The sequence below is a fragment of the Mesoplodon bidens genome (assembly GCF_964165515.1).
Source record: "Mesoplodon bidens genome assembly, contig: HAP1_SCAFFOLD_174, whole genome shotgun sequence".
Taxonomy (NCBI): Eukaryota; Metazoa; Chordata; class Mammalia; order Artiodactyla; family Ziphiidae; genus Mesoplodon; species Mesoplodon bidens.
In genome coordinates this window covers 829,626-842,292 of record NW_027672266.1, presented here as the reverse complement: position 1 = coordinate 842,292, position 12,667 = coordinate 829,626, and the positions used below count along the sequence as shown (strand labels likewise).

Sequence of the window (12,667 nt, the reverse complement as noted above, 5' to 3'; positions counted from 1 at the left end):
TATCCAGCCTACCCACACGTATACCCTGGCAGGGTCAGCCTGTTCCCTATGGACGTGGTGGTTGGTTTAGGGGGAGGCTGGTGAGCCTGCCCCAAGGGGGTGGGGGCTTGGAGGCTCAACAAAGGGGTGTGTGATGCGATGGTGACGGGTCACAAAGGGCTTGCGGTATAAATAGGGTCGGGTTAAGAGACTCTGGCAGAGTCCTGCAGGGAGGTGACGAGGTGCTTTCATTCCCTCTCTCTCTCTGTCTCCGAGACTCAATTTGTGGCTGGTGGCTCTGTCTTGAACGAAGAGAGCCATGAGCAGTGAGAGTTTACCTCATTACACGGCCAATAGCTACTGTTCAGTGGGGGTGTCGAGGACCTCCATGGGGGTCCTGCAACGACAACTGTAGGAGGGAGGAGAGTATGACATTTTCAAGTACGCTCCCATGTTTGAGAGCGACTTTATCCAGGTCAGCAAGGAAGGAGAACTGATTGACCTAGACAACCGCGTCCGAACGGTGACTGTGGGCGTCGCATCCACCAGCCCCCACTTCCCACTACCTGACGTCATGCTGCTGGCTCGACCAAGGAAATCCTGTGCCGGGATCACCAAGGGGAGAGGTTGCAAGCCCGTGAAGACCCTAGAGCTCACCAAGCTGCTCCCCTTGAAGTTTGTCAAGATCTCCATCCACAACCGGGAGAAACAGCAGCTGTGCCTGAATCTTGCTACCGGCCGGACTTTCTATCTGCAGCTGTGCCCCTCTTCCGACGCACAAGAAGACCTCTTTTCCTATTGGGAAAAGCTTGTCTATATCCTGAGACCACCGGTAGACAGTTACAGCAGTACCCCGATGCTCCAAACTGGAGATGCAGCGACTACAGAGGATGCCAAAATCCTAGTGGTAAGCACCGACAGGGACTCAAGAACACGGGGCAGGGCGCAGCGGGAGAGCAGGGCAAAGCTGGTCCTTCATAGCCTTTGGTGCTCTCTGAGACTCGCCTGGGAAATACCTTCTACCGTTGAAAAGGGTCAGGGACAAACGAGCTATCACTACGGAAATCACCACACTGGAGAGGTTCCGAGTGCTTCTCCACCTTGTCCCACGAGGCCGAATTTCAGAGAGACCTTAGGTATCATCTCGGCTGCACTGGTCTCATCACCAGGGCTGTAATCCCTTCTACAGCATCCTGACTGTCTGGTCTCTTCCTGAACACTTACCCCAGCCCAGGTAGTCTCAGCAGGTGGGGAACATCATTCACAGTTAGGAAGTCCTTCCTTCATTGTGTCTCCCCGGGAGTCCGACACGCTGACTCAAATCAGCCCAACCCGTGGAGTCACCAAAATGTACAAGGTGTGCATCCCTTGACCCAGGAACCCCACTTCTAGGAATCTGTCCTGCAGAGAGAGGAGCACAAGGGTATAAAGTTAAAGTGTATATCATCATGGAGAATTGTATCAGTGCTCTCCCTGACCCTGGGACTGTTCAAGTAAAGTGGAGTGGCTGTTTGACAGGGGTGCAGTAGATGGGGTCTTGCATCCAATGTGAGCTTAGACTGGGTGATTTCAAAGGTTATTCTAAGTATAAGGCCTTGAGTTGCTCAGCTCCAGGATGAGAGAGGAGCGGACAATTCTGAGCTCACTTTCTGTTTTCTCTATCTTACCTGTCTCTCCTCCCGTTGGATCAGACCACAGAGCTCCATAGAGAAAGGGATCAGGATGAGGTTGGGCTTCACAAGCTTCGTGACGTGACTGGAGCCACGTCTTGTGCTTATGTGGGGTGAGAGGGAATCCATCATGCCCCCCGTGGGTCACCTGCAGCCCTGAAAGGCGCCGAAGGATCGGCGGCAGGGATGACCGTGGGCCTGGCGGGAGCCACCATCGAGGATCCAGGAGAAAGCGGATCCGTCCAGGCCACTGCAGGTGCTGCCAGCCTATCCCTGCAGGACACGAACCTTGTCTCGGCGGGTGTTGCCAGCATATCCTCGACGGGGGCAGATGGTCCAGAGAGCAGCATGAGCATGGTGTTGCCAGCTGCAGTCACAACCAGCAAGCCTGCTGCTGGAAGAGCTGAAGGGAAGGTCGCAGCCCCCATGGTCTCCACCTTGCAGAGCGAAGGCTACACGTCTGAACGGGATGGAAGCCAGAAGGTCTCCCACCCCAGGGATGAAGCCTGGAAAGAAAAAAAGGAAAGAAGGACACGTCTTCATCGAAGAAAAGTTCCCATCACCGCAGGACAGATGAAGGTCACCACAAGACACGAGGGGACAAGACCCAGAAAGCATCCTCCCACTGGTCCTCATGCGGCCATGAAAACCCCAAAGTTGACAAAGGAGGGGAGGACAGCTCGCAGACAGAGGAAGAGCCAGCCCGCCACCAGTTCGGGGACTCTAAGTAAGACCGCCAGTGAGATCCTCTCCGTCTTTAGGCACTTCAGTCATTCCCCATTCAGCAACAAGGCTCACACATGACCACTGGGAGGTAGACAAAGCCCCGGTTGGCTGGGATCCTTCCCTAGAGAGGCAATTCCTACTTTCTCTAATAAAGGAAACCATACAACTCCGAAAGAAATGCTATCTTGTGTTTTCTATGTCCCCTCGCCTGGTAGTGACTTGACAGTGACTTCTGAGGTGCGAATTGTGCTTTGGCCTGAGACCCCAGAATCAAAATTTTGTTGTACAAGATAGGTATTAAGTATCATTAAGCCATTCACTAGGGCTGGAAATAGATGCACTCTACAGAAATTTTCATTGCGAGGTTGCGAATCTTTTGAAATAAGATTTAATATGTAAATAGCTTGGGGAGAAGGCAAGCTGGGGGAAGTGACTGTGTGATGTGTATACTTGCGTTGCTGAATTAATTTCTTAACTCATCAAGTATTTATTGGGTGTCCGTGCTGTGCCTAGCACGAGGCTATGTTATTGAACAACCATCCTTTTCTCAGCAAAGCACTTTGCTTTGGTTATGGGCACTCTGTAGAATGCAAGGAAATAAGCAGAGAAAAAGGTTTTCGTCGCTTGCTCGAAGGTCACATGTGCACAGCCACTGCCAGAAAGAGAAGCCTGTTTTCCCAGCAAGGCTTCTCCAGGGCACTTAGGGTGGAGGGAGGACAAGTCTGCAGCCGGGGCTGAGCTTCAGGCCATAGCTGGGGTCAGAGGTCCACCTTATGAAAACAGAAACTCTCTCTGGCTTGTAAGGAAATCAAACCATTGGGAGTTATTTTACTTTGTGTAGGATAAAACAGAACACGGGGGGATCAGGGTTGTCATTGGCTCAACAAAGGGACACAGTCTTTATGGTAGAAGCAGCACCAACGAGGAGTCAGGAAATCTGAGTTCCTATCCTGTTTGGGCCACTGACTCTCTTGGGTCACTCTGCCTCTCTGTAATGGTACATCGGTGGGGAGCCACCGGGTCCCCAACTGTAAAACCAATGGATTGGACCGCTGCAGTGATTCTTACCCTTGGTTGTATATTGGGAGTTCCCTGGGGAGCTTCAAAACAAACAAACAAACAAAAAGAAAACATTGATAGCCTGACCCCAATCCCAGAGATTCTGATGACATTTAAGTGGGGTAAGCCCTCCAGCACTGGGAGTTTTAAAAATCTCACCCAATAATTCTACTGTGCAGCAGCCAAGTTGGAAAACCACTGGGCTAGGAGGTCTGGGGGGCCTCTTTCAGCCCCAGTATGCCATAACTTTACAGTGGAAGACAGTAGTTCTCAAACATTCACATGCATAAGGATCAGCTGGGAAGCCTATATAAAAAATAACATTTCTCACCATATGATAGCCCTTATACATGGACTCTAAAGTACGATGCAAATGAACATATCTGCAAAACAGAAACAGACTCCCAGACATAGAAGAGAGACTTGGGGTTTTCAGTGGGGTTAGGGGCAGGGAAGGATTGGGAGTTTGGGATTAGCAGATACAAACTACAGGGTGGATAAACAGCAGGGTCCTACTGTAGAGCACAGAGAGCTATAGTCAGTATCCTGTGATCAACCATAATGGAAAAGAATAGGAAAAAGACTATACATGAAATATACAAAGAATACACACGAAACTGAATCAAAAATTAACAGAAGAAATTAACACAATAGAAATGAACACAACATTGTAAATCAGCTATACGTCAATAAAAAAGAAGGGGGGAAAGGAAAAAAATTGAAGCCAAGGTTGGGTTCCCTTTGTGGGGAGGGAGCACGCAGAAGAGGGTCTGGCAGGGTTCTATTCCTTGCTCTGGGTGGCAGCTACAAGGCTGCTCACTTTCTTGTTACTCATTAAGCTATATATTTATGGTTTGTGCACTTTCATGAATGTGTGTTATATTTCACAAGAAAAACAGTTTCTAAAACTGTAAAAAAATATAAATATAAAACGTTAGCCTCCTTGAAAAGAGAAAATGGGTGAGAAAATTCTCCATATCCTGGAAATGACAGTACCAATGGGACTCTGACAGGTAGCACTCTTTCTAAGTTCCTGCCAGCACTGTGCTATATACGCTGGGGCACAGAGAACAGCAATCCCCATAGGATGCCTGCCCTTAGCAAGTACACGGTCCACTTCCAGGATTTTATCCCCAGGACATCATTCAGCAGAAGCGCCAAGATGATGGAGATTTGTAACAACAACAAGACTGGAAACCACCCAGATATTTACAAAAGCAGGATGGTTTCCTCAGCCTTTTGAGTAGAAAGACTATCCAGCCTACCCACACCTATACCCTGGCAGGGTCAGCCTGTTCCTTATGGACGTAGTGGTTGGTTTAGGGGGAGGCTGGTGAGCCTGCCCCAAGGGGTTGGGGGCTTGGAGGCTCAACAAAGGGGTGTGTGATGCGATGGTGACGGGTCACAAAGGGCTTGCGGTATAAATAGGGTCGGGTCAAGAGACTCTGGCAGAGTCCTGCAGGGAGGTGACGAGGTGCTTTCGTTCCCTCTCTCTCTCTCTCTCCGAGACTCAATTTGTGGCTGGTGGCTCTGTCTTGAACGAAGAGAGCCATGAGCAGTGAGAGTTTACCTCATTACACGGCCAATAGCTACTGTTCAGTGGGGGTGTCGAGGACCTCCATTGGGGTCCTGCAACGACAACTGTACGAGGGAGGAGAGTATGACATTTTCAAGTACGCTCCCATGTTTGAGAGCGACTTTATCCAGGTCAGCAAGGAAGGAGAACTGATTGACCTAGACAACCGCGTCCGAACGGTGACTGTGGGCGTCGCATCCACCAGCCCCCTCTTCCCACTACCTGACGTCCTGCTGCTGGCCCGACCAAGGAAAGTCTGTGCCGGGATCACCAAGGGGAGAGGTTGCAAGCCCGTGAAGACCCTAGAGCTCACCAAGCTGCTCCCTTTGAAGTTTGTCAAGATCTCCATCCACAACCGGGAGAAACAGCAGCTGTGCCTGAATCTTGCTACCGGCCGGACTTTCTATCTGCAGCTGTGCCCCTCTTCCGACGCACAAGAAGACCTCTTTTCCTATTGGGAAAAGCTTGTCTATATCCTGAGACCACCGGTAGACAGTTACAGCAGTACCCCTATGTTCCAAACTGGAGATGCAGCGACTACAGAGGATGCTAAAATCCTAGTGGTAAGCACCGACAGGGACTCAAGAACACGGGGCAGGGCGCTTCGGGAGAGCAGGGCAAAGCTGGTCCTTCATAGCCTTTGGTGCTCTCTGAGACTCGCCTGGGAAATACCTTCTACCGTTGAAAAGGGTCAGGGACAAACGAGCTATCACTACGGGAGTCACCACACTGGAGAGGTTCTGAGTGCTTCTCCACCTTGTCCCACGAGGCCGAATTTCAGAGAGACCTTAGGTATCATCTCGGCTGCACTGGTCTCATCACCAGGGCTGTAATCCCTTCTACAGCATCCTGACTGTCTGGTCACTTCCTGAACACTTACCCCAGCCCAGGTAGTCTCAGCAGGTGGGGAACATCATTCACAGTTAGGAAGTCCTTCCTTCATTGTGTCTCCCCGGGAGTCCGACACGCTGACTCAAATCAGCCCCACCCGTGGAGTCACCAAAATGTACAAGGTGTGCATCCCTTGACCCAGGAACCCCACTTCTAGGAATCTGTCCTGCAGAGAGAGAAGCACAAGGGTATAAAGTTAAAGTGTATATCATCATGGAGAATTGTATCAGTGCTCTCCCTGACCCTGGGACTGTTCAAGTACAGTGGAGTGGCCGTTTGACAGGGGTGCAGTAGATGGGGTCTTGCATCCAATGGGAGATTAGACTGGGTGATTTCAAAGGTTATTCTAAGTATAAGGCCTTGAGTTGCTCAGCTCCAGGATGAGAGAGGAGCGGACAGTTCTGAGCTCACTTTCTGTCATCTCTACCTGTCTCTCCTCCCCTTGGCTCAGACCACAGAGCTCCACAGAGAAAGGGATCAGGATGAGGTTGGCCTTCACAAGCTTCGTGACGTGACTGGAGCCACATTTTGTGCTTATGTGGTGGGAGAGGGAATCCATCATGCCCCCCATGGATAAACTGCAGCCCTGAAAGGCACCGAAGGATCGGCGGCAGGGATGACCGTGGGCCTGGCGGCAGCCACCATCGAGGATCCAGGAAAAAGCGGATCCGGCCAGGCCACTGCAGGTGCTGCCAGCCTATCCCTGCAGGACACGAACCTGGTCTCGGCGGGTGTTGCCAGCACATCCTCGACGGGGGCAGATGGTCCAGAGAGCAGCATGAGCATGGTGTTGCCAGCTGCAGTCACAACCAGAAAGCCTGCTGCTGGAAGAGCTGAAGGGAAGGTCGCAGCCCCCGTGGTCTCCACCTTGCAGAGCGAAGGCTACAGGTCTGAACGGGATGGAAGCCAGAAGGTCTCCCACCCCAGGGATGAAGCCTGGAAGGAAAAAAAGGAAAGAAGGACACGTCTTCATCGAGGAAAAGTTCCCATCACCGCAGGACAGGTGAAGGTCACCACAGGACACGAGGGGACAAGACCCAGAAAGCATCCTCCCACTGGTCCTCATGCGGCCATGAAAACCCCAAAGTTGACAAAGGAGTGGAGGACAGCTCGCAGACGGAGGAAGAGCGAGCCCGCCACCAGTTCGGGGACTCTAAGTAAGACCGCCAGTGAGATCCTCTCCGTCTTTAGGCGCTTCAGTCATTCCCCATTCAGCACCAAGGCTCACACATGACCACTGGGAGGTAGACAAAGCCCCGGTTGGCTTGGATCCTTCCCTAGAGAGTCAATTCCTACTTTCTCTAATAAAGGAAACCATACAACTCCAAAAGAAGTGCGATCTTGTGTTTTCTATGTCCCCTCGCCTGGTAGTGACTTGACAGTGAGTTCTGTGGTGCGAATTGTGCTTTGGCCTGAGACCCCAGAATCAAAATTTTGTTGTACAAGATAGGTATTAAGTATCATTAAGCCATTCACTAGGACTGGAAATAGATGCACTCTACAGAAATTTTCATTGCGAGGTTGCGAATCTTTTGAAATAAGATTTAATATGTAAATAGCTTGGGGAGAAGACAAGCTGGGGGAAGTGACTGTGTGATGTGTATACTTGCGTTGCTGAATTAATTACTTAACTCATCAAGTATTTATTGTGTGTCCGTGCTGTGCCTAGCACGAGGCTATGTTATTGAAAAGCGATCCTTTTCTCAGCAAAGCACTTTGGTTTGGTTATGGGCACTCTGTAGAAGGCAAGGAAATAAGCACAGAAAAAGGTTTTCGTCGCTTGCTCGTAGGTCCCACGTGCATAGCCACTGCCAGAAAGAGAAGCCTGTTTTCCCAGCAAGGCTTCTCCAGGGCACTTAGGGTGGAGGGAGGACAAGTCTGCAGCCGGGGCTGAGCTTCAGGCCATAGCTGGGGTCAGAGGTTCACCTTATGAAAACAGAAACTCTCTCTGGCTTGTAAGGAAATCAAACCATTGGGAGTTATTTTACTTTGTGTAGGATAAAACAGAACACGGGGGGATCAGGGTTGTCATTGGCTCAACAAAGGGACACAATCTTTATGGTAGAAGCAGCACCAACGAGGAGTCAGGAAATCTGAGTTCCTATCCTGTCAGGGCCACTGACTCTCTTGGGTCACTCTGCTTCTCTGTAATGGTACCTCGGTGGGCAGCCACGGGGTCCCCGACTGTAAAACCAATGGATTGGACCACTGCAGTGATTCTTACCCTTGGTTGTATGTTGGGAGTTCCCTGCGGAGCTTAAAAACAAACAAAAAAACAAAAAAACATTGATAGCCTGACCCCAATCCCAGAGATTCTGATGACATTTAAGTGGGGTAAGCCCTCCAGCACTGGGAGTTTTAAAAATCTCACCCAATAATTCTACTGTGCAGCAGCCAAGTTGGAAAACAACTGGGCTAGGAGGTCTGGGGGGCCTCTTTCAGCCCCAGTATGCCATAACTTTACAGTGGAAGACAGTAGTTCTCAAACATTCACATGCATAAGGATCACCTGGGAAGCCTATTTAAAAAATAACATTTCTCACCATATGATAGCCCTTATACATGGACTCTAAAGTACGATGCAAATGAACATATCTGCAAAACAGAAACTGACTCCCAGACATAGAAGAGAGACTTGGGGTTTTCAGTGGGGTTGGGGGCAGGGAAGGATTGGGAGTTTGGGATTAGCAGATACAAACTACAGGGTGGATAAACAGCAGGGTCCTACTGTAGAGCACAGAGAACTATAGTCAGTATCCTGTGATCAACCATAATGGAAAAGAATAGGAAAAAGACTATACATGGAATATACAAAGAATACACATGAAACTGAATCAGAAATTAACAGAAGAAATTAACAGAAGAGAAAGGAACACAACATTGCAAATCAACTATACGTCAATAAAAAAGAAGGGGGGAAAGGAAAAAAATAGAAGCCAAGGTTGGGTTCCCTTTGTGGGGAGGGAGCACGCAGAAGAGGGGCTGGCAGGGTTCTATGCCTTGCTCTGGGTGGCAGCTACAAGGCTGCGCACTTTCTTGTTACTCATTAAGCTATATATTTATGGTTTGTGCACTTTCATGAATGTGTGTTATATTTCACAAGAAAAACCGTTTCTAAAACTGTAAAAAAATATAAATATAAAACGTGAGCCTCCTTGAAAAGAGAAAATGGGTGAGAAAATTCTCCATATCCTGGAAATGACAGTACCAATGGGACTCTGACAGGTAGCACTCTTTCTAAGTTCCCGCCAGCACTGTGCTATATACGCTGGGGGCACAGAGAACAGCAATCCCCATAGGATGCCTGCCCTTAGCAAGTACACGGTCCACTTCCAGGATTTTATCCCCAGGACATCATTCAGCAGAAGCGCCAAGATGATGGAGATTTGTAACAACAACAAGACTGGAAACCACCCAGATATTTACAAAAGCAGGAGGGTTTTCTCAACCTTTTGAGTAGAAAGACTATCCAGCCTACCCACACGTATAACCAGGCAGGGTCAGCCTGTTCCCTATGGACGTGGTGGTTGGTTTAGGGGGAGGGTGGTGAGCCTGCCCCAGGGGCTGGGGGCTTGGAGGCTCAACAAAGGGGTGTGTGATGCGATGGTGACGGGTCACAAAGGGCTTGCGGTATAAATAGGGTCGGGTTAAGAGACTCTGGCAGAGTCCTGCAGGGAGGTGACGAGGTGCTTTCGTTCCCTCTCTCTCACTGTCTCCGAGACTGAATTTGTGGCTGGTGGCTCTGTCTTGAACGAAGAGAGCCATGAGCAGTGAGAGTTTACCTCATTACACGGCCAATAGCTACTGTTCAGTGGGGGTGTCGAGGACCTCCATGGGGGTCCTGCAACGACAACTGTACGAGGGAGGAGAGTATGACATTTTCAAGTACGCTCCCATGTTTGAGAGCGACTTTATCCAGGTCAGCAAGGAAGGAGAACTGATTGACCTAGACAACCGTGTCCGAACGGTGACTGTGGGCGTCGCATCCACCAGCCCCCTCTTCCCACTACCTGACGTCATGCTGCTGGCCCGACCAAGGGAAGTCTGTGCCGGGATCACCAAGGGGAGAGGTTGCAAGCCCGTGAAGACCCTAGAGCTCACCAAGCTTCTCCCCTTGAAGTTTGTCAAGATTTCCATCCACAACCGGGAGAAACAGCAGCTGTGCCTGAATCTTGCTACCGGCCGGACTTTCTATCTGCAGCTGTGCCCCTCTTCCGACGCACAAGAAGACCTCTTTTCCTATTGGGAAAAGCTTGTCTATATCCTGAGACCACCGGTAGACAGTTACAGCAGTACCCCGATGCTCCAAACTGGAGATGCAGCGACTACAGAGGATGCCAACATCGTAGTGGTAAGCAACGACAGGGACTCAAGAACACGGGGCAGGGCGCTTTGGGAGAGCAGGGCAAAGCTGGTCCTTCATAGCCTTTGGTGCTCTCTGAGACTCGACTGGGAAATACCTTCTACCGTTGAAAAGTGTCAGGGACAAACGAGCTATCACTACGGGTGTCACCACACTGGAGAGGTTCCCAGTGCTTCTCCACCTTGTCCCACGAGGCCGAATTTGAGAGAGACCTTAGGTATCATCTCGGCTGCACTGGTCTCATCACCAGGGCTGTAATCCCTCCTACAGCATCCTGACTGTCTGCTCTCTTCCTGAACACTTACCCCAGCCCAGGTAGTCTCAGCAGGTGGGGAACATCATTCTGGTAGGAAGTCCTTCCTTCATTGTGTCTCCCCAGGACTCCGACATGCTGACTCAAATCAGCCCAACCCGTGGAGTTACCAAAATGTAGAAGGTGTGCATCCCTTGACCCAGGAACCCCAATTATAGGAATCTGTCCTGCAGAGAGAGAAGCACAAGGGTATAAAGTTAAAGTGTATATCATCATGGAGAATTGTATCAGTGCTCTCCCTGGCCCTGGGACTGTTCAAGTACAGTGGAGTGGCCGTTTGACAGGGGTGCAGTAGATGGGGTCTTGCATCCAATGGGAGCTTAGACTGGGTGATTTCAAAGGTTATTCTAAGTATAAGGCCTTGAGTTGCTCAGCTCCAGGATGAGAGAGGAGCGGACAGTTCTGAGCTCACTTTCTGTCATCTCTATCTTACCTGTCTCTCCTCCCCTTGGCTCAGACCACAGAGCTCCACAGAGAAAGGGATCAGGATGAGGTTGGGCTTCACAAGCTTCGTGACGTGACTGGAGCCACGTCTTGTGCTTATGTGGTGGGAGAGGGAATCCATCATGCCCCCCGTGGGTCACCTGCAGCCCTGAAAGGCGCCGAAGGATCGGCGGCAGGGATGACCGTGGGCCTGGCGGGAGCCACCATCGAGGACCCAGGAGAAAGCGGATCCGGCCAGGCCACTGCAGGTGCTGCCAGCCTATCCCTGGAGGACACGAGCCTGGTCTCGGCGGATGTTGCCAGCACATCCTCGACGGGTCATATGGTCCAGAGAGCAGCATGAGCATGGTGTTGCAAGGTGCAGTCACAACCAGCAAGCCTGCTGCTGGAAGAGCTGAAGGGAAGGTCGCAGCCCCCAGGGTCTCCACCTTGCAGAGCAAAGGCTACACGTCTGAACGGGATGGAAGCCAGAAGGTCTCCCAACCCAGGGATGAAGCCTGGAAGGAAAAAAAGGAAAGAAGGACACGTCTTCATCGAGGAACAGTTCCCATCACCGCAGGACAGGTGAAGGTCACCACAGGACACGAGGGGACAAGACGCAGAAAGCATCCTCCCACTGGTCCTCATGCGGCCATGAAAACCCCAAAGTTGACCAAGGAGGGGAGGACAGCTCGCAGACGGAGGAAGAGCCAGCCCGCCACCAGTTCGGGGACTCTAAGTAAGGCATCCAGTGAGATCCTCTCCTTCTTTAGGCGCTTCAGTCACTCCTGATTCAGCACCAAGGCTCACACATGACCACTGGGAGGTAGACAAAGCCCCGGTTGGCTTGGGTCCTTCCCTAGAGAGGCAGTTCCTACTTTCTTTAATAAAGGAAACCATACAACTCCAAAAGAAATGCTATGCTGTGTTTTCTATGTCCCCTCGCCTGGTAGGGACTTGACAGTGACTTCCGTGATGCGAATTGTGCTTTGGCCTGAGACCCCAGAATCAAAATTTTGTTGTACAAGAGAGGTATTAAGTATCATTAAGCCATTCACTAGGGCTGGAAATAGATGCACTATACAGAAATGTTCATTGCGAGGTTGCGAATCTTTGGAAATAAGATTTACTATGTAAATATAGTTTGGGGAGAAGATAAGCTGGGGGAGGTGACTGCGTGATGTGTAAACTTGCGTTGCTGAATTACTTACTGAATTCATCAAGTATTTATGGGGTGTCTCTGCCGTGCTGTGCCTAGCACGAGGCTATGTTATGGAAAACAAACAACCCAATACAAAAATGGGCAGAAGATCTAAATAGACGTTTCTTCCAAGAAGACACAGAGATGGCCAAGACGCACATGAAAAGCTGCTCAACATCACTAATAATTAGAGAAATGCAAATCAAGACTACAATGAGGTAAGACCTCACACCTGTTAGAATCGGCATCATCAGATAATCTACAAACAACAAATTCTGGGGAGGGTGTGGACAAAAGGAACCCTCTTCCGCTATTGGTGGGAATGTAAATTGATACAGTCACTATGGAGAACAGTATGGAGGTTCCTTTAAAAAACTAAAAAGATAATTACCATAGGATCCAGCAATCCCACTTATGGGCATTTACCCAGGGAAAACCATAAATCACAGAGACACATTCACCACAA

At 50.1% G+C, this 12,667-nt stretch overlaps 1 protein-coding gene across 1 annotated transcript in view; it reads left to right on the top strand.

Moving 5' to 3' along the window:
* Positions 1 to 12,667, top strand: part of LOC308610401 (Golgi-associated RAB2 interactor protein 3-like) — a gene marked incomplete at both ends in the record, with an annotated part of 71,028 nt that overhangs the window by 12,232 nt on the left and 46,129 nt on the right. The window contains one exon of the mRNA XM_081259548.1: positions 629 to 827. Within this exon, the coding sequence (XP_081115674.1) occupies positions 629 to 827 (199 nt within the window). The remainder of the gene's footprint in view (positions 1 to 628; positions 828 to 12,667) is intronic.